The sequence below is a fragment of the Chelmon rostratus genome, chromosome 4, assembly GCF_017976325.1.
Source record: "Chelmon rostratus isolate fCheRos1 chromosome 4, fCheRos1.pri, whole genome shotgun sequence".
Classification (NCBI taxonomy): domain Eukaryota; kingdom Metazoa; phylum Chordata; class Actinopteri; order Chaetodontiformes; family Chaetodontidae; genus Chelmon; species Chelmon rostratus.
In genome coordinates, this window is record NC_055661.1 from 21,690,484 (window position 1) to 21,712,082 (window position 21,599).

Here is a 21,599-nt window from a genome sequence, read left to right on the forward strand (position 1 = left end):
CATCTGTTCAAATCTAATCTTTTGATTAATACATTCCTCAATGAAAGGATTCCAAATAGGTGTTAGATAAATAACTCAAGATGCCCTTTCTTTGATAGCTGTGATTATTTCCTGATGCCACGGCTGTCTGCTCTTTTTTTGTTGTTTTTTTTTTGTGAATGTGTGCGAGTACCTGCGTGTGGATGTCTGCGTATGTGCACGTGTGACCAAATGTGGATGTGTGCAGGGTATGTTTGTGAAGGTATTTATGGCCCATATGTGCGTTTGTTCCGAGGAGTAACCCCATTACATTCCTAAGACGGTCCGTGAGACTAATTAATGTTCTGTGCCGAGGCTTTTCCTTTACCCAGGGGACACCCGATGGATTATTTACCTATATGTCCTATTGACAGCAAATCCCCCTGCCCACTGGTAACCTCTCAGCAAATAGACAGTTTGAGGCATTAGGGTGCATAATAACACTAGGCAGCAATGTAAAATTTGCATTTGCCATATGTTAATCTTGTTATACATCACATCCAAGACATAGGCATCATGGGCCACTTAGAGACTTAAATGATACTCAAGTCAGTGTGGCCTTTGTCAATAGTGACATCGGTGAGCTTACATGTTGATAAAATTTTATCTGAAGGTTTCTGTGGTTTTCCATCTCTCTTAAATATTATATATCTGGAATCTAAGTCTGGAAAAATTGTAGTTTTGGAGGTTGAGGTTCAGAAACAAAGAGGGGACATCTTAACTTCCCTGTTCTTTGACAAGGTTTGCCCTCAGGTTAAAAACAACAGCTGTCCAACACCTACATACACTTTTCAAAAGAGCGCGCGTGTGTGTGTGTGTGTGGTTTTTCTTCATGTCAGTGATGTTGTGTGCATATTGAATGAAGGCAGGAAACATATTAGTTACATATCAGGGTCATCTAATCTTATCCCATTGAAAGTAGTTCCTCATCATCATGGGGACCAAATATCCATCTATCGGTCTTCTTATCTCGTAAAAGCAGAATTTTAACGTTGATTTTAACATTTGAACACATTTGCGTTGATCATCCGGTTTGCCCTCCCTGTTTGAACTGTTTTCTCTGAACTCCCACCCCCCCTCCCCACTACTCTGTGATCCTATACTCTCTGCTCTCCCTCCTCTCCCCTCTGCTCTGGAGCAGGCAGTTACTAGGGCTGTGTTGGTCTTATGTTTGTCAGCCCATTCTCAAAAAGTCTGGATATATAAAAAGTAGAGCACGAACGATTGGCTGATTAATCTATTTGCCCACTGACGGAATATTAATCAGCAGCTATTTCATTGTGTGTCAGTTTTCAAGCAAAAATTCCAAACATGTGATGGCTCCAGCTTTTTTATTGTGAGGATGTGAAATGTGAAACATTTCTGTCTCATATTTGGTAAATTACAATTTCCCCTCCCTTTTTTTTTTTTTTTTTTTACATTTAATGAGTTTTTTTTAGACAAAACAATTAATTGGTTAATTGAGGAAATAAGCAGCAGATTAATCAAAAATGAAAATAAACATTAGTTGCAGCCGTAGTGGAAATAACATTTCATGATTACAGTGGTCGGTCATTTTTAAGACTTGCTAGTTGGACAAGATATTATTTTGGAACCAGACAATGTTAATTTTAACCCCACATGCTATATGCACTGAAGTGCTCGGTTAAAAAAAAAAAAAAGTCTGAATAGTTCCTATTATTAACAACCCACACATCAGGAAATCAATATATACATTAAAAAAAATATATAAAAAAACATCCAGGTAATGTTATACAGTTGTATTGATAGAGAAAATAAAACGGTAGTAAGTACTAGTAATTAAGCTAGGTTTACATGTAGCATCATTGAAATATTGAGACAAAATTTTACAGTAACACCTGAAGCTAATGTAGCCTACAGATGCTCTTATTACATTACATTACATTAAAATAATTTATTGTTGTGTGTTAAATGTATTGTTTTGTTTTTTTAAAAAAAGGAAAAGGGGGCACACCAACCAAAGTATTAAAATGATGTCAGCGGGCATGTTGGAGCCCCCCTCAGCCAGCCTCCCTGAGCACACAGGGAAAGTGAGCGTCAAGAATAAGGCGGCTACATGTCGGATTTCCAGCCGTTCGCTGGCTGCCGTTGCTGCCAATCAAGTGCACACGCTTTCCCATTGGCTGAGCTCTTTCGCATTTATCGTGCCATCTCGTCAAGCTGCTGCTGTGTAATCGCAGGTAACTTTCTTACGATAGCCTTCCGCTGGACGACCTAGTGCTCGCAGCGCTCCCGCATTTTGAGGATTACAGATACAGTACAAAAAACTGAGCTTCGTCGTTATACATTTCCGTCTTTTTGGCCATCGGAAGACGTTGAATCTGCATTTTTTTTCTCCGTAAAAACACCCCGTCTCTCAAAGGCGTTTGAAATCGGACACCGCTGGCATTGAGGCCCTCACTTTTGTGCGGAGGGATACGGTGTTGCGTCTGACAATGTGGACGGAGGTGGTGAAGATGTCTACGAGAAGAATGAAATCATCTCAGTTGTAACAACAAAAAAGGAAGACGCGAGATTAGTTACTATAATAGATTTGTTTGCACACAGACTTGTTACATTGAAGCAAACACGTGGGCGCTGTGTGAAAAACAGGCTTACCGGGACAAAAGGAAGACATCTGCGGTGCTCCAATGCGTTTCATGCACTGAGGTCGAAATTCTCTTGAAGTTTTATGTTTTTCCCCTTGCGAGTCTCCGCTTTTCTTTTTACTGTTGGATATCAGACACTTGGAGAGGAGAGGTAAAAACACCTTCTTTCACTTCATGTTTCGGGGGAAGTTGCATGAATTCGATTGGTTTCACTGACACGTATTTTGACGCCTGCGATTTTCGAAAAGTTTTTGGGAATGTGTGGTTAAAGCGGGGGATGTAAGTTTTTGTCTGGTTTGAGGTGGCGAGCCAAGTGTGTGATGGTCTCCGCATCGACCACGGAGAGGAGGAAATTACTCCTTTGTTCTGCAAAAAGACTCGACTAACGTTAAATGTTAGTCCTGCCGAACGAGCCTCGTTTTGTTTTTCGCCGTTTGTCTCGGCCACTAGCTCTAGCCACTGTGTGAAAATACGAAATCTTTACGTTGTGTAACGTTGCTGAGCATTTTAGCTAACTTTGTTGGTGGGCCTACATGTATTTTCCACACTAGCCTGAAACAAACTTTCCATAAAACCCCTTTGCTAGCCCTTTAAACATTCCTTTATGGAAGTGTCTGGCCACCAGCTAGACTTTATTTTATTGCACATTTGGCAGGAAATTCCACATGCTCCCACCCCCACCGTCTCCTCCACTGAACTCCCTCATAATGCACGACTTGAACCCTAATATGTGAAAGAAAGAGCTCCGCATTTGTTGCATGAAGTTTGGAGCATTGCTCTTATTCTCCAGGTTTGCGGCCGTTGCACTTGCTTTGCACATCATTTGTTTTGAACCGGGTAGGCACGGCTGAAGATTATGGTTTTTGTTCGTCTTGAGGATGATGTCAACATAGTTCAAAATAAACGGTGAATGGGTTAGTTGTCAGCAGTAGCTTGGCCCCTGGATGTGGCCTAGCGGAGATGATCAAATAATGTACAGCCTACATCCTGTGGTGCCCGAGATGTTTACTGTCATTGTTAGGAACTATTTGACCCGAACTGCTTATTATTTCTAATAGCCTGTTTCTGGCGTTTGCATCCGTCTCTTTCGGACAGTGTTTGAATCAACAGTTGCATTTGCGTTTCTGTTCAGTTCGGCGGCCCTTGTTGTTCCCGCAGTAATAGCATTGACATGAACACATGTTACAGTTACTTTGGCTTTTATTTTAACGTCTGACAGCACTAATAGCGGCAAAAAACGTGCACATCCCACGCGGACGGAATTGTGCTTTCAGATTACACGTTTTTTTTTTAACTGTCAACAGTTAAACACAAGTAATTACATGTTTGTAAGGCAAATAGGAGGAACTTAATTTGGCCTTTTTTATTGTGGTCAAGACAATACATTTAAGTCGTGTTTTTGCTGGTATACGTTTTATGTTAAGGATAAGTTTTTGGTGTGAGGCATCTGTTTGGGTCTGTGGTTTGGTTCACTGGAGGTGCAGGCTCTTTTGTGGAGAATGACCTGCCTCCTCTGCCTTGTGTGGGGTGACAAAGACCCCTAATCTGCTTGCTTCAAATATTGATCCAGCAGTAGCTGAAGATGCCATTTTGTTACATTAAGCCCCTCCATGTGCTCACCTCCATTTATCACAGTGGTTAAATAACATTTGTGCATGTTAAGTTTATTTTAGTGGCGTGCATGACCTATTTTGTCCTTGATTGGCCACCTTTATCCAAAGGTTTGGAAAAGCAATGACAGCCATGTTCCTAGCCTGTTTGCACTTGGGGCGATGTGTTGTGTGTGTGCCTTCACTTCCTTTCCTTGTCTCAAGGTTACATTAGTTCTGCTCGCCCGAGTTCACCAGACTTGGGCTGCACTGTTTGTCACCAATGAAGTGACTTGTATTATTTTCATACATGTAGAGAATAATTTATCACGTTTAATACTTTACTTTCTTTTGCTTTCGAGTGGTTCCTAATTCCTGTTTTCATTTCGTCATATATATTTGTATATTCAGTGTTCCCCTTGTTTACATTTTAAAACTCACATTTCTTTTAAAACATCAACCTATTGTTGTGTGTGTTTTTTTTTTTTTGGTTGCATCAATTTATGCTAGTGCTATATTACAAAAGAGGCTGTAAAAGCACACCACCTGTTGGTGTCCAAGTGCCTCTATTCCTCCACTCGCTCCCCTTACCACGAGTTCCCTGTGAAGCTTGCAGAGCCACCGCTCAGCATCAGAGAGCGGCCTCGGGCTTGCGTTGGAATGCAAAACACAGGGTAAATCCAGTGTTCATGCTCACTGTGTCATTTGACAAGGTTCTTTCTGAGTTGACATATGGTAATTTGGTAATGACGTGTTTGCATACAGTCATTAGCTCTGCCTTTCACCCCTATTTCCTTGGGCTAACAATAGTCCCAATTATGTCTGCAATTGTAAATGTATTACAATCTCTTTTATGTTGCAATGATCGACATATGGTTGTGGTGTTTGCCAGGGTTGCGTAAAATGAAAGACATTTTTTTTTAAGTCATTACTTGGTAGTAATTTGACTAAAGGCAGAGTATTCATCATTGCATGGCAGTGTCTCTTCTATTTGGATGGGAAGGCGGCGTCTGGCTGAAATTAGCATTTTTAAGTAGACCCGGCTACAGCGTTTAGTGTTAAGTAGCCTAATGTTGTCTGTTTTCCCTCATCGGTCCGTGTTTCAGGCAGGCAGTAATTCGAGCTTTATGTTTGGGCCAGCTGAGACTCCATAGACATTCATTGATTTTCACATGCAACTTCTCAGATGCACAAAATTTTAACCTCTCACCTGGACATGTATTTTAATGTTTTACTGAACATTGCAAACACACATTTGATGGGTGACAATAATAAAGTTGTTGGTTGCATTTTATTTATTTATTTATTTTATTTTTTTTGAAGACAAATGCTGACTTAGCCCTGCATTGGTATCTTAGGGGGGACTAACAACTTGCCAATATGAATCATCTCTAGGGTTGTGATATAGCAAAGGTAGAGTAGTTTGAATCATTCATTACCATTATCCTCTTTATTTTTTAAGAGCTACATGTAACTTCTTTGTGCTTGCTAGTGCCATTAAAATCCTGTATCTGCAAATTTCTCTCATAGGGTTTATTAGAGACTGAAGGGTATGAACGAACAGCAGCAAAGAATGGCTGCAGTGGGAACTGACAAGGAACTCAGCGACCTCCTGGATTTCAGTGCGGTAAGAGAGTGGGAGAGCAGTCTGGGTGGTTCTGGGTGGCATTGGGAGGAACAGCTAAAGAGAGTGCGATACAGGTCTGGGTATGGGCAAAGTAGAGCTGGAGGTCTGAATGAGAGAAGTGGGGAAAGGGGCGAGGGAAGAAAATAAGTGGGAAGATCTGCAACAGAAATTTTTTTTGCAATCCTTTTTTTAACAATAGGCCGCGCCAGCTCAAGATATTTTCTTCCTTCGTTCTTGGCATGCAGATTTAGCGATGATTACATCAAAGTAATATACAGCTATACCTCAGGGTGACTGGTGAAAATGAGTTCAGGTCTTAAATATAGGTTATTCAATTATGTAGGTGACGCAGAGACTCAGCAATAAGGACGTGGATCCTTACTTCAGTGAGCTGGTATCCACCTGTATCAGGAACGACTGCAGGAAACTAGAAATAATTTCACCCCTGTTCGTCTTGTTAACAGAGTCTGAGGGGGAAATATTGCTCTATATGTGCTGCGTTGAGCCGACAGCTTCAGCATTTCTTTTTGTCAGACATTTTCACAGAGATGCTTTGAGAGGTATCCTCCAGACATTACCTACAAAGTGGATAGAGGTGTTCTGTTCAGCTTTTATTTACCTGTGTTTCATTTTGTTGTGAAGCCTTTGTTGAGCTTTACACTAGCATAAACATCTCATAGGCCCAATGGAGATGTGTTAGTTTTTTCCTCTTAAATAAATTGAATAGCTGGTCGGGCTAAATTGCCAGCCCTGGATATATGGAGCACAACAGGTAATTCCAAACTGTGACTCCTAATGAATGTTTGTCAGCAGACTTAATGTCCCGTGAGATTTCTTTTGACAAAGTAAAGTTGACGAATACTGAAGTGTTTATACGATTGCAAGAGTCGTTGACATTTTATGATGTGTAACACTGGGGAGAACCAGGACTAGCTTTATCTTTTTAGAGTTGGTTTTTTTTTAAGTATCGTTGTGTATGAATATTGTTGATGGAGCTCCATTATAATGACTTGCGATTCAGTCAGCTGCTTTGTTATTGTAGTCGTATCCTCTGCCACACCATCGGTATTCAAAGGAAACCTTACCTCATGGAAGAAAAACACTCCTTGTTGTGAAGGGGGTTTGTGGGAGGTTCTCATTAGACAGTTGGGTTTGTGTTAGAAAAGCTCAGATTGATCAGCTGCCAATTTGTGTCGGCAGATGTTCCGTCTAAATTTGACATTGATAATTGGGTGAGAAACTGTAGAACAATGCACAAAACAAATTTCCTTCTCCTTGTTTATTTGCTGGCTAGTCAAAGAAGCGCGTGCTAGATTGGACGCGGAGTAAAGCAAAACTAAAAATGTTTGCGATGCCTGAGAGTATATGTAACAGAAACAACGGCTGCTGGAGTGTGTAGACTCTACCCCGTTAAAAGCAGAGAGATCATGTGTGGAAGTGGCAGATTGTGTTATGGTGTCCTAGTTCCAAAAAGCTTTGGTTTGTATAGTAGAGTTTGGCCACGTCACTGAAAGATACCACATAGCAGATATTTAGATCACACCGCAGCCTCATGGTAAAGCCCACAGTGGCTTGATGACAAAACCCATGGCCTCATCAGAGAGTTCCTAAAGTTAAAGTTGATACTGCATGAAAATATGTCTAAAAAGTTTCATTTCAAAGTGCTGATTATCTGTTTTGATTAAAAAAAAACCCAACTTACATCTAGATTTTTTAAATATAAATTAGAGAGATTACTTTTTATATGTGTTATTTTGCAAAAAAAGATCACAGGAATGTTTAACTTTTTGAGGTTTTGCATTTTACATGACATGTTTTACCATTACGCTGGAAGTGGCTTAATCAACGGTGGAATCATTTGTTTTTAAATAGTTTACTTTAGGCTGTTCCTAAAGGAAAGGAGGAAAGAAAAAAACAACACACAACAACAGAGCGACATGTATATGTGATGTCATTTATTAGTGGAAATAGGATGTGTGAAGTGTGCCTTCCTTTGCTTTGTTAGTTACGGTATCTTTCCTCTTTTGTAGATGTTCGCGCCTCCAGTAGCCAATGGGAAGAACAGGACAATGACACTCGCCAGCAGTCAGTTTGGTGGATCAGGTAAGCTTGTTAGCCTGATATGAAAGCCTACACTTAATTTCTGCTTTAATACTGTATGTCTGTGCAAATGTTGGTTGTCATTTCTGTGTCATTTTGTTGATGTAAACATGCTTGTTTTCCCCATGTGATTTAAAACTAACATTACCGTGGCTGCATGAAAGTTCTGGCAAAGCAACAATGAACTCATTTAATGTTAAACCCGTCACTGTTAGCAGTCACAGTAAATGCAAAAATGGAGCACAAATCAACACGTCTTCACAACGTAGAGAGCAAGAGCGGCGAAAGCCAGCTCACCCAAATCTCAACGTAGCTCTTGAGGTTTCTAGCGTGCAGACGGTTTAAGTTTGAGATCTCTGCCAAATGCCTCAGCAGGTACAATAGAAGTGAATATTTATTTGTGTTCTGAAAGCTTAACAAAATTGCATTTGAAAGACTCAAAGAGCCCAACAAATTTCCAGAACGGTTAATCCATAGACTTTGCTGATAACAGATTTCATTGGAATAATTTTCTACCAATGGAAAAAAATGTAAGAAAAGTGTTGTATTTGTTTATTCTAGCATTTGTAATAGATTGAGTAGCGTGAGTGATTTTATTAAGAATTTTCTTCTTTTTTTTCAGTGATGTGCTAGAGCTTTTTTGTTGATTCTTATCTGTATAGAAAAAATTCATTTGCATGTTAACCCTGGCCCTTAAATGTAGCATTGACACTGGTTTGAGAAAGAGAAACAACACAGCACTGTAGCTTAAGTAGTCTTTGTATGAAGAATTGAAACTGTGCACATTTATTAATATGTCTGCATGAGTTTAATTTGAACATCTGTCTGATCATTTTACTCATTTCTTTACATAGTCTTTAACTGTTTTAAAGTGCAAAGTGTCTGCAGTTAACCCCCCCCAAGCACCTGAAGCCTTTGAGAGAGCTTTTCTCTCTTCCTGAATGTTATTAGTAAGTCGTGTTACTTTCGTTCCTCTGTCACCCTGCCAACCTGGCGTGTGAAATCAAGTCACACTCCCCAGTGTTCCCCAGAGTGAGAACTTGGCCACTGAGGAACAAAGGCAAAAAAAGGGGCTTATGGACTTGAAACGACTCCCCCACCCTGAAGTGTAAAACACTCCTCCCCCAACACGGCACAGAGCTCTTACCCCCACTGATCCGCAGGAAATGGCTTGAGTCCGAGACAATGTCCCTCACCCCCAGCTCGCAGCCTCTTAAACTGGCCCAGCATGCAGTGAGTGGCCAGAGTGGAAGAGGGAGCTTGTTGAATAGAGGGATCAGCCTGTGGAAGGCAGGATTCTGTTTGTTTCTATTACAGCAGGCAATTACTAAGCAGTGAGGAGTTAATTCCTTCCCCCCTCCTCATGTCCTAAAGTGTGGCCCTCGGTCATTGACACCCATTTTAATGCGATACTTCAAGCTGTCCCATTTAACTTTGGGAGATCTGCAGGTACCCTCTGATAGCACTTCAGAGTCAAAATGCTAACATCTGTGCTTTCCTGCGCAGGAGTTTGTGGAAGGTCTGTGTCATGTTATAACACACATGGTATCAGAGGATCCAGTGTGTGTATGTGAGGAAGGAAAAACTCATGTATGCACACTGTATGTATGAGGAAGAAACTGGATGCTTAAGATTAGATGTACGTTTTCTAATTTATTGTTATTATATATATATTTTTTTTAATCTAATGGCTGCGTTACAAGATCATCTTTTGAAACACAGCCCGAAGATTGCTTATTATTCCAAAATGCGATATGGCTGCGGGCCAGGAAACCTATTTATTATAGAAATGATGACCATTAAAGAGCAATGTCCATCTATGACGTCACTTAGGCGGCTTGTGTATTCAGGGACCCAGCAGCGCGGGAACGGCAGCGAGCAGCCTAGTGGCCCACCAGACCACCTCTATTCATCAACACAAAAGTGCTCAGAGGGGTGCTAATTGCATTAGGCGTCCTTCTCCCTTCCTCAGTGGCCAGTGTGTGTGTGTGTGTGTGTGGGGTAGGGTGTGTCGAGGAGAGGATTGGCAAGAAGTGAGGGATGTTTGAGAAGTAGGGGAGGCAGAGTGTGACGGTGTGTGGTGGGAGCTGGCCAAGCCCACAAGCCTTCAGGCAGGCGTCCCCTCTGTCACCTCTGCAGCTGCTGGCAACGTCTCCAACCCCCTTCACACACACAAATACACGAGAAGCGAAAGGCTCGCTTCCCTTAGGTCACATCGAACAACATTGCGAATTTACACATGTGGTCTCTCTTGGTGGCTAGCTTACTAGCTACGTGTTTATCTTCACCACTCCCAGTTGTGTACCTGCACGCGCCTGCAGTATTGTGTCATGTATTTCACTGTGCATTGGTGGGTTGTAGTTGGGAAAATCTAAGCCCTCAGAAAGAGGAAATCTCAAAGGAGAGTGGCTTCCCTCTTCAAATAAATTAGATGTTTTCAGAGCCTGCAGCCGTGAGAAGGCTTTGTGGCTCAGAAAATAAATATTTTTCTGGGTTCTGGTTGTGAGTCAGTATTTGTCTTGCCATGTGACTTTCACTGGAAGTACATTCACGCTAGCCATGCCAGAATCTGGAAGGATGTGATATATGTCCAGAGAACCTGTTGTTTCCGTGCCAACCAGATGCCTTTTTTACATTTCTTACGTGTGTGTGTTTAATTAGCAGATAATTCAGAGCACTTGCAATCGTAATCTTATTTTCCCAGTTTGGTCATCATGTCAGTTGACTGCTCAAACGTTCATGACTTGCTTCACTTTGAGCTTTATATAGCTTCAGTCTGGCACAGATTTTGGTTTTGGATTTGTTAGTTAGCATGAGCTACAGTGCTTAAGTCTGTTATGCTGTCTTCAAATTATCTTTGATGTCCTGTTAGTAAGAGCTACACACAGAAAGGGCACATTGACATTTAGCATTCACATTTTGCTTCCTTTTTTCTCACAGTTGGCATAAAAAATATGGAAAAAAGTTTAACGCATTCATCAATATTTGTAATCCAACCTGATCCCAACATTGCACTGTTTGGATATTCTCTGTCCCTGTTGACTCAAAGCCACTCTGTGCAAAATACTCTCATGTATGGAGTGATAATTGCTAAGAGATTGATCTTAAGGATGTGGAAATCAGAAACTGTGCCCACTTTTAAGGATTGGCTGACAGAACTGACAGGTGTGCTACACCTAGAGAGACTCAGATACGGCTTGCTAAATAGACTGAAGGCATTTTATAAGATTTGGCAGCCTTTTCTAGATCATCTTGCGCAACACGATGGAGACTGACCAGCACTCAAGCCTAATGTGCCACTCACCTTGATTGTATACATCCATGCAGGGACTTGTAGTAGTGATGCACAACAATACTGTTATAGTAATTTACATGTACACCCAGCTTTGTCCTTGTTGTTTTTGTTTGTTTTCTTGTTTTGTTTATATGAATGGTGTGATTTCCTTTTTGCAAAACTGAATAAATATATAAGTGAAAAAAAAAAAAAAATTTGTAATCCAACATATCTGAATGGTATTGTAAGCTTCTTTTTTTTCTTCTGTCAATATGATAGAACATAAAGACATAAGGAGGTGTGTAAGCACTGATATGTAAGCATAACAGTGCCTGTTATATGTCATGATAATCAATTGCAGCTATTTTAAATGCATCTACAGTAGCTGAGAACTGCAATGAGAGAGCTTTGTTTTTTTATTTATTTATTTTGTGAATGTGTTGGACAGCAGCACTACTAGGCAACCAGAGAAATAAAAAGCTCAAGAGTGAAATAAGTGATGAAATGAGGATGAAATAAAGCCCCGATTGGGCAGATTTGTGTTGGTCCCTTTTAAATTTCATTGAGAATGCAGACTCCCAAAGTGTTTAGAGCATTTTTTTAGGTCACAGGCAAAGGGTTAGTTTAAAACAAAGTACTGAAAATATTTTTTTTGGCCTAAAGAATTGATGTAGGGGTACATCGCTGACCTACTTTGAATGCTACATATCTTGTTTTTACAGTCTTTAAAACTTGCTTACTTGCTCGTACAAGAGCAACACAGCAGCATAAATAATACCATCTCAAATGTAGGGGATTGGTTATTGTTTTTAACAGCATGTGACGCCTGGTGGGTCATTTTAAGAACTTTATTTTGCATTATTTTATCATTGTGGTTGTCTCTCAATATTGCACATGACAAGAGATTAACAACAATAGAAAGATCTCTCTTCTGGCATAGCTGGGCTCTCCTAGGCTGGCTGAGCGTCAGTGTCACCTCAGCAGCTCTCCACCTTGTTTTAATTGCCTCCGAGTTAATTACTCCAGTAAGTGTGAAACAATGTTGTCAGACTTCTCCTGCACAGCCGTGCTTTCACTCTATCCTCTGCACCCCCGCTGGCCAAATGGAGGCTTCATAGGCGGATGAGTGGTGTATTGAAAATAGCTGTGAAGATTATGAAGTTACTCTCTGAACTCTGCTTGGTGGCTTGGTTGGCCTTTTCAGTGCAGGTTGTTGTTGTCGTCAGTGATGATGTGTAATCTTGTGGGTTACCTGTTACAGTTTTTAAGCATGTTGTACATGTGAAAACACTTTGTGGTCTACCAGCAATTTGGATGGAACAAGTGCGTCTTGAAGTGGGGGAGAAAAAAAGGAAAGTGTTTGAGTTAAAACGCATCTATTCACTGCTAGGCTGGAAGTAGACGAGCTCATTGTTAACGACTCTCCTGTGAAGTGGATTTTCATCTCGCTAATTTAATATTGCTTTCCATGGCACTGAGCTTTAGCTGAAGCATCTTCATACAAATACTGTCATCTTTATTTAGCAGCAAGCCCGTCACCAGTGTCCTGTGCCATTGGACATGGTTGACGGTGGTGGACAGCACTTCATTAGTGCTGTGGCCTTTCAGTAGGGCTGATCTGACAGTGAGCGAGGCTGATCTTTTGAGTTCCCCTCTCCTCCCTTCTCGCCTGATTCTCCATGCCACTGGCATCAGCTCCATAGATCACGGCTGTCGCAGCGTGTGTAGGTGCTTGCACCGCTCTGTTAGTCTCATCACTCATTCTCACTCATCAGCCAGGCTGCTGATCTCGCCCAGACCCCTCTCACTCTGCCTTCCCTCTTGTTCCTCCCTCTCTCCCTCTCCCTCTCGTCCCCTTGCTTTCTCCTTCCACCCGCTCGCTCTCTCTTTTGCTTTCTCACACACATTTTTTTAATTAGGCAAAAATCAAAGACGAAATATGAATATTCATAAGGAAACTGCATTAATATGCACAATTATGCAAATCAGCATGCAATTAAGGCTTGTGTCTCCAGAGAGCCTGGATAGCATTAGTGCATAAGACAGGGAGAAGGGGATGATGGGGGTATTTTGGAGTTTTCTGCTCCACCAGTCTTTTGGCTGTGTTTTTCCTTTGTGCCACACAGGTTCTTTCTTTACATAAAACATTGCGGTTCATGTTTTGGCTTCATGCATATTGTTTAGTGTTATTTTATGTGTCTCTATGTGTCAGAGTGACTGAGTGGAATTTAAATGTGGCTTGGGTGACATTTCATCCTCTTAGATTACATTAGGGATGTGAACGGTTAATTTCTGCTATTCAGTGACCGTAATAAACACTAATGGGTACACTGAGCAGCTTTTCCTATGTTTTTTTTTTTTTTCCCTCCACAACATTGCATTGCATCTTGAATGCAACAGTGGTGTCTTTGATCAATAGTGGTGCTCTCTCCTGCCTTGTGTCAGCCCATTGTGGCCACTTAAGTACATTGAATGTTCAGACTAGGACACGGTGACAGGTTCTCTTGATATGACTCCAACGTCAGGGCATTTCTACATATCTGCAGTGACACATTGGATAATAATTTTATGCTCTCATTTGGGGATAGCTAACATCGTTCACAGCATTAGTCCAACTTGCATTTTGTTTCTTTCATCTCTTCAGACAAACGTGCTGGTTTCCCTACCTGTATCTATTAACAATATGTCTTTTCACAGCAATAGATGAGCGCAGCAGCTCTGGGTCTTGGGGCTCGGCAGAACAGAACAGCCCCTCTTTCAGCCAAGGACGGGTAAGATCTAAATACACACACACACACACACACTCACACTCTTAAGTCACACACGATTTTAAGTTTGGGGATCTGAGCATTAACACCAGATGCCATGATATTGTCACACAGTCACACATGTTCAGTTAATCACTGTGCCATAGATGAACACACACACACACACACACACACACCCTCTCTCCCCCAACCACCACAACAGCTTAGTAGTTTTTCATGCCGTGTGCCATGTTTGATTTCAAGTGGTAGTTTTACTTTCTACCTAATAACCTTGGCTCTGGATCCTGCATTGGCAAGCTCTCTGGTAGCCCAGAACTTCTGTGGAAGCCCACCGGTAATTGCAGCTTCACATCCGCTGTAACTGTCTTGGCACAACTCTGTGTAAATACAAGGAACAGGGGGTGAAATAAATGCAGCAGGCTTTGATTACCACAAGTTGATAATTAAGAAAGTCGGTTTGAATCCCCCGAGCTGATGCAGATTTGTTTGGCATGGATCCTGTTAGTTAGACAGAAAAGCAGAGGGAGGGTAACCACTAAGCCATATAGGTGTGTTAACAAGATGGGGATGGCCATAAAGAATGCGTATCATTTAGGTCCATGTGTATGTTAGTGCCTGCTTGTTCTTGTTTACGTTTTTCTGAGCTTTTTTTCAAGGGTACTCATGTTTTGTGTGCCATTGTTCCTGCAGGGCTATGCTGAAGGATCCCACTACAGTGAGCATGAAGGCTTGTCCTCTCCGTTCATCAGCTCAGGCGTTGCAGGTATGTTCTTTGTTGGCTTTCTTAAAATAATTTTTAACACGTGACTCTAATTTTTTGTAACATCCGTCAAAAGTGATATGGATATACAGCAGAGCAAACACACAGAGAAAAGATGCACAAGAAAAACGGCAAACAAAAGAGGAAAAGTAAATATAATTAATCACAGTTACACGGTATACACGTTTAACCATTCACCCTAGTTTTTCTATCAGACGAGAGACAGGTTAACAAAGAGTCCCTCTCTGTTTAACATAGTGAATCTAGTTTTCTCTTCTGCTTCAGCCACATATCAAACGTTGGGAACTTTTAGATTTCCAGAACTGTTGCAGCACAGTTTCCTGGCCAGCAGTGTGGATAGAGAAATGGCCTGAGCTTCATACCTATCCTTCACTCTACCAGGCTCAGCCACCCTGAATAGCACAGTTAGAAGGGTGGGGGGAACTCCATGTTAAAAGCCTTGGCTAAAAAATATCCAGAAAAGTTTGCAACCTATGACTCTGTAAGAATTGATGAAACAGAGTACTTTGATCTTTTTTACGTCATACATGTGGGTGAAGCATCTCTGAATATTTTTTCCAAACTAGTGGGAGAGAAGTGCAATCGATTTGAATTGTATCAAAGTGTGCCGAGCATTTAAAGAACTGCTGTGAATATATTCAATACAGGTTTCCACACTTTGTGCCTAATTTCAGTACCCAATTCTTTCTGCCAACAAGTGACTCTTGTATGGTAAAAACGGCTTGATGAATTTTTTTTTTAGCACTTTAGTGGAATGAGTGTATAAATTAACCGCTCAGTGCCAGAGGAAATGTTGCCTTGTCACACTCCAGTTTTAAAATAATCATGTTGATAATGGCCGAGTCGACTGTTGTGCATACTGTATGGCCAATTGTTTTCTCTGTGTGTGTGTGTGTGCGTGTGTGTGTGCACGCCTGTGTTCATTCGTTGAGTGTTGGGGATGTTAGGGCACTGAAGCAGAAACCTTCCCTAGGGTTTTGTCTGGCAGGCGGCTTTATGCAGCTGAGCGTACTGAAAAAGGGGAGGGCATCTCTGGACTTTTTGTACTTTAGAAAACCTACTTTTCATTTGTTTTAGCACACACCATTGCCTCTTAAAGTGTGTATACATCTCCTGGTTTGACTCTCATTAACGTTGAATCTTTCACTTTTATCTTGCAGGTAAAAATGAGAGGCCACCGTACCCTCCCTTTGGAAGCCAGGTACGCTGCCGTTAGCTTATTCCCTGCATCTTCCCACGAGGTTGTATGTTTATGTATGTGAGAGCTAGATTCATGTGATGTATAGAGGTCGGTCAGTCAGTATAAAGGAAGTCCTGTTTTCTCACTTCTCTTTTCATGTTAAATACTTTGAATTAACTGTCTTCTTAGAAGAGAAGCGGTTTATGCTGTGCTCTCTCACGCCCCTGTAAGTATTATTAGTAAAACCATGTTTCTCTGTTTTCTCTCCTCACAGCCTGGTTTTCTTCCTAGTGACATAGCAATGCCCAGCCCAGATGCCATGTCCCCCTCTGGTATAAAATCTGGCTCCCAGTTTTACCCGTCATACCCCAACAACCCCAGGAGAAGGCCGCCTGATGGAGGTATAGGTAAGCTAACTGGACGAGACAGGGGGCAGTAATTTCCCTCCTCAGCTAACCATTCCTGTGTTTAATTGTTTATTTTTTGTGCTAGGACTACAGATAATGATTATTTTCATTTTCAATTAATCTGCTGATTATTTTCTTGATAATTGTTTCCGCTTAAATATGTCAGAAAGTATGACAGTTTCCCAGAGGCAAGGGTGGTTAAATGAATAAAATTCAAGTATATTAATTTTGATGCATAAGAAAAAATACATTTTAGACATTTGAGAGACTGGATGGACTCAATCTGGCAATTTTTGCTCAAGAACTTTCTTAAACGATTGTCTTAATTGTCAATTTGTAGCGGTTGACTAATGGAATAATCAACTAAATGTTTCAGCTTGCGTCCTCAAATTTAGGACGATACATATGAATTCAAGCTGACAAGATCAGAATATGGCTCTCTTATTTTTACATAAACATTTTTGAACAATCGTGTATCTCTTTTGTTTTTGTTGGTTTCAACATACCTTTTCGATATACAGACGAATGCGCAGCAACATTCATTCACACTGACAGACATGCACACACACGCTAGCAGACACGTGCTGCGGTGTGTTCAGTGTTTTCTGTTTTGCGCTCTGCAGTCGGAATTAGAGCACACGAAGAAACTGCACCTGAACTGACGTAACATTGCAGAGTGTGTTTTTTCCTTTTTTTGTCGTTGTTTTTTCCTGCTAAGTCCTTATTTGTGTTTTTTTTTCTCTCACCTTTTCTCTGTGTGTCCGCCTGCCTGTATGTAGACACCCAGCCAAAGAAGATTCGGAAACCCCCTGGCCTGCCGTCCTCGGTGAGAGCTTATTTCTGCTCGCCTTCACAGCTCAGAGCCAGTCCTTGCTCTCTCTCTCTCTGTCTCTCTCTCTCTCTCACTACACACACTTGCTACACATAGACACTCACACACTCTTAGACACTGCTTTCCCCACTCTGCTTGAGCAGCTCTGTGACAGACAGGGGTAAAGACCCTCTGCTCTGTCAGACTCTGTGAGCTGACAGTCAGGCAGCTCAGGACCCAATAAACATCATCACTGTGGTTGTCTGTACACTACACTCAAGTGGTTTCAAGTGGTGTTCAGGGTCTGGTTGTCATGTAGACGAGCAAATTTATAAGATTTTGAGGTACTTTGTCAAGTCTAGTAACCTGCCTTCCTCAGTGGCCCGATTTGAATTATAGGTTTTGTAAAGAACACAGAGGTCCTGGATTTGGGGAATGAAGGTGTATGTAATTCATGGAGTGACTGCAAGTAGGTTGGATTCTGGGGGTCATAATTAATGACAAGATGCCTGGAAGATCTGAGTTTTCAAAATCTCTTATTGATATCATTTTTACTTATGTTTTTTCAATAGCAAATAACAATGTAGAAACCATTCAGGAAGTCGTTTGGCTGAATCGCAAATATCTAATCTGTCTGGTCAAAGTTTCACTTCTTTGAATAGCAATCTTAAACTTTTAGTTCCTAAATATGAGGTTATTTGTAACTTCTGTTCCTTAAAATTTGCTAGAAGGTAAGTCGGATTTCAACTTGTCAAGCGGATTTGATACTGGAGTGCTATCGAGCCCCAAACCTAGATCCGAGCAGTATGACGTCTCATATAGTGCTTTGATTTACTGTACCAAGTGTCGCATTTTGTCAGTGGGCCCAGAATTTCCAGCAGCTGATGTAGCTGATGTGTGTGGATGATGGCAACCACACATAGCTGGAAACACAAGTCACTGTTGCATGTTTGAATATGTAACGCATGAATCTCCCTCTTACTTTAAAGACAAAGAATTGAATCACTCTGCAGTTGCCCACTTCATTCCCATACAGATTATTTCCACTGGCTAAATTTGACTCCCGTGTGTTGATTACAAGCCAGTCCTTCCATTCAGTTACAGCTACAGTAGACCACAGATGATTCAGAGGCCATTTGCTCAATTTGAATATAGCATTGTATTTTCAACACCAACGTCTATTAATATTTTTCTCTGCACATACATGAATGTTAGTCATGGTCCTGAACCAGCAGATGCATGACTTTGTAAGATAGCAAACATGATATTTCAAGTCAAAAGGACCCTGATGGGTAGGTGACCATGTGTTGCTGTTGGCTATTAGAGTCCAGTCTTGCTGCTTGAGCTGCCGCTAGATCATCAATATGAAATACCACCGTTACACAAACATTGTCTGTAACCCAGTCCTCGCGCTACTGTAGTTCTCAGATGACAAGAGTGATCTAAAAGAAACTGGGTATGGAGTCTTTGCATCTCTTCACTTGAGGCATCTGTGTTTCAGCACGGAGCCTTGAAGCAGTACACCAGCGACTCAGGATACGAGATGGAGTTATTTACTGGTTTTTGTAAATATTGGGTGTGCATGTGCTTTTATGTTTTGAAAGTTGAGGAAAATGGGTCAAATGCCTGCACACATGCTCCCTCTTTGCCCTGTGATTTCATCATCTGCACAAATTTTGATAACAAAAGTCAAATGGAAATCAACTCATGACAGTGCTGATATATTTTTTCAACGCACAGGTGAAGTAAATTCAGAGGATTCATATGGCTGACTTGGTCCAAATCACGGAGCCGTGAATGTGTAATCTGGCAGGAAGTGAAGTCATGCATTAATAGTGTTGTGTTCTGATGCTGTCTTAGTTTTAAATAAAGTTGCAACAGATGCAGCTACTGTGGATGGCTGCATTGACTGGGCGTTGGACCTGGCGAAGTTGCCTCGTTTCTTGATCCCATGTTCATTAGAGAAACTGCGGAATCTGTTTTTTTTAAGAAGACATTGGCGCTGTCCTCCACCTGTGGGTTTTGTCATGTTGAAGTGGCCGCTGAAACCTCTGCATGTCGACATACTTCGCTGCGGTGACTACATCACAGAGATTGAGTGTGAACACTCTGTCTGGCCGAGGCCCCCTCTCTCTCACTGTCTGAACCTCAGTTATTCCCCGCAGTGTGAACGATGGCCGCGTGGTTTTAATGCGAATGATGTGTGTGTGTGTGAACCCCCCTCCCCCACTTCGCCCAGCCCTCCGCCTACGCTTCACCACATGATGGCCTGGGTGGGCCTCCCCCTGTGAGTGACCCAGTTGTGAGGCGCGGTGCTTGCGAGGCCTCTTAGCCCCGTGTCTGAGCCCAGATTAATGACTGCCGATGATGATCCTGTGGTCTTTCCTCCCTCCTACACCCCCTCCCTTCCTGCTTCTCTTCACCACCCCTTCAACATGCTCCTCTTCTCTTCTTCTTTTTTTTCCCTTCATCTACTTTTGTTCCTTAAATCATGTGGCTCTAAATCAGTAAGTGGACAAATGAAAGCTGCAGCGTAAAGGCCATGTCTCACTCCCCTCAAGCTCCTTGACTTCTGTAACCCACCAATACCTGTACACAAGATCCTTGCCCTAACCCCGTGCACCCTCACCCCCTCTCACCTGTAGCAATAAAACAACAATCAAATCAAACTCTTCCGCCCCCTAGTTGTCCAGTGGACTCATCACAAAGCCCTCATGGCTGTATAAAGCGGTTTGAGGTTAGTTTGATGTTAATCTTCATCTACTCCCCACCCCTTGCGACAACCCATGTTTTGCTAGTGTAGAGACCTTTACACGGTCATAACCTGAATTACATTAAACCCCTATTAGTTGAGGATTTTACCCTAGAAATCCCCTTTCTTCCTGAGAATACAATTATCCTGCAGCACCAGTCATTGTGTAGTTCTCTGTTCCCATCTAGAGCAGCAGGATTCACTCGACATTGTTCCCCGTGAAAGAACAACTCAAAGCCTATTGTTAAATGAAGCCATCTCCGTCATGTTTTCCCCTGAATTAACCGTGATCATTTTAAATCCCCTGTTTCCTTCACACTCCCCTGGCCATATCAAGCTTTGTTTAAGTCATTTAGATTACCTTCTCCTGTCCCCCCTCAACACCCCTTATCTCTCTACCCATTTCATAAATCATCAGGGCCTTCATTTTTTTCCCCTCAATCCTCCCCCTTGCCCCTTTACCACCCCCTACCCACTGCAATCTCTCTCTCTTTCTCTCTCTTTTCCTCTCTCCCTCTCTCTCTCCCTCTCTCTGACTGGATCCCAGCCCCCATCTCTCTCCCTCTCTTCGCTCCCTCTCCTCAGCCCAGCTGCCTGTGGAGTTGGATGTGGTCCAGGAACAGGCAGATGGCTCTGTAATTAGAAGTGCATCTCTCCATTCCCTTTCCACTTCTCCCTGTTAAATCAAATTACAGAAAAAATCCCTTCTCTGGATTAGCATTCTTTGCAGCATAGCCTTCCATTCTCTTTCTCTCTTCCTCTATCTGCCATGTACTACAGAGTAGGAGTGGAAAAGACTGACTGAGTGGTGGCTGATGGTGTCGGGAAAACTGAGGGCTTCTCATGTCCGTCTTCAGTCTGTGGCTGTGGAGAGCAGAGATGTGTCACTGAAGGCCCGGCATCCATTTTTGTCAGCAATATGTAGAAAGGATGTGTGATTGGACTCTTTGAGGTGCTAATATAAAATCTTGAATGTCATCAGAGCTGTCCATTTCCATGTTTTCTGTAATCCAATCCTCTGTTGATGCCATATAGAATGTGATAATGCTAGTTTGAGGGTATTGCCGTTGGAGTGTTCATGGGTGTGTGTTGGCTCACTTGAATGCATGGTATGTGTGCGAGTGGATACTGAGTGTGCTATAGGGAGGGGCTGCAGGCCAGGCAGTGCGATGTCACCGGGGTCCTGGGAGCTAGAGGAAGCGCTCACTGTGCACTGGGATTCAAGCCGTCGCTGTGCCCAGCATGGCATGGCCGCTGTGTTCTCCTCCACAGGCGAGGAGCCGGCCTGCCTCCACAGCCTCCCCCTTGCCATCTTGTGGCCACTTGAAGCTAGTGTAATTAAATGGTTTTTAAAAAGCAAGGATAGGGTGGATTGATACCGCACCACTTTGTCTCTCATGATGCTCAGGGCTACATGAAACACTTTTTTGTTCTTGTTTTTTTAAATCCAGAATCATAAAATCTCCATTATTTAAGTATGTTATAGCTATTTAAGAAGTCACATTCAAACTGCCCACTGTCTGCATGTTTGTTTAGGTGTATGCCTCCACATCTGGTGATGAGTATTCCAGAGACAATGGTGGATATCCCGGTGCTAAGCCTGGAGCTGTCTACCCTGGCTCTTTCTATATGCAAGGTATCCTTTATCGTAATATCACTGGAATAAATTTTTTCTGTTATCCT

At 42.0% G+C, this 21,599-nt stretch overlaps 1 protein-coding gene across 8 annotated transcripts in view; it reads left to right on the forward strand.

Moving 5' to 3' along the window:
- The first annotated feature begins 2,252 nt into the window (after positions 1 to 2,252).
- tcf3b (transcription factor 3b) overlaps positions 2,253 to 21,599 on the forward strand; it is a 30,157-nt gene continuing 10,810 nt past the window's right edge. For 3 of the 8 annotated variants that reach the window (XM_041935061.1, XM_041935055.1, XM_041935056.1), the window contains exons 1-9: positions 2,254 to 2,778; positions 5,747 to 5,843; positions 7,874 to 7,946; positions 13,915 to 13,988; positions 14,676 to 14,748; positions 15,927 to 15,967; positions 16,221 to 16,353; positions 17,133 to 17,179; positions 21,453 to 21,552. In XM_041935061.1, coding sequence (XP_041790995.1) covers positions 5,769 to 5,843; positions 7,874 to 7,946; positions 13,915 to 13,988; positions 14,676 to 14,748; positions 15,927 to 15,967; positions 16,221 to 16,353; positions 17,133 to 17,179; positions 21,453 to 21,552 — 616 coding nt within the window. In that variant the 5' untranslated portion in view covers positions 2,254 to 2,778; positions 5,747 to 5,768. Of the gene's footprint in view, positions 2,779 to 5,746; positions 5,844 to 7,873; positions 7,947 to 13,914; positions 13,989 to 14,675; positions 14,749 to 15,926; positions 15,968 to 16,220; positions 16,354 to 17,132; positions 17,180 to 21,452; positions 21,553 to 21,599 lie in introns of all 8 variants that reach the window. The other 5 variants (XM_041935054.1, XM_041935060.1, XM_041935057.1 and 2 more) reach the window with 4 other exon arrangements.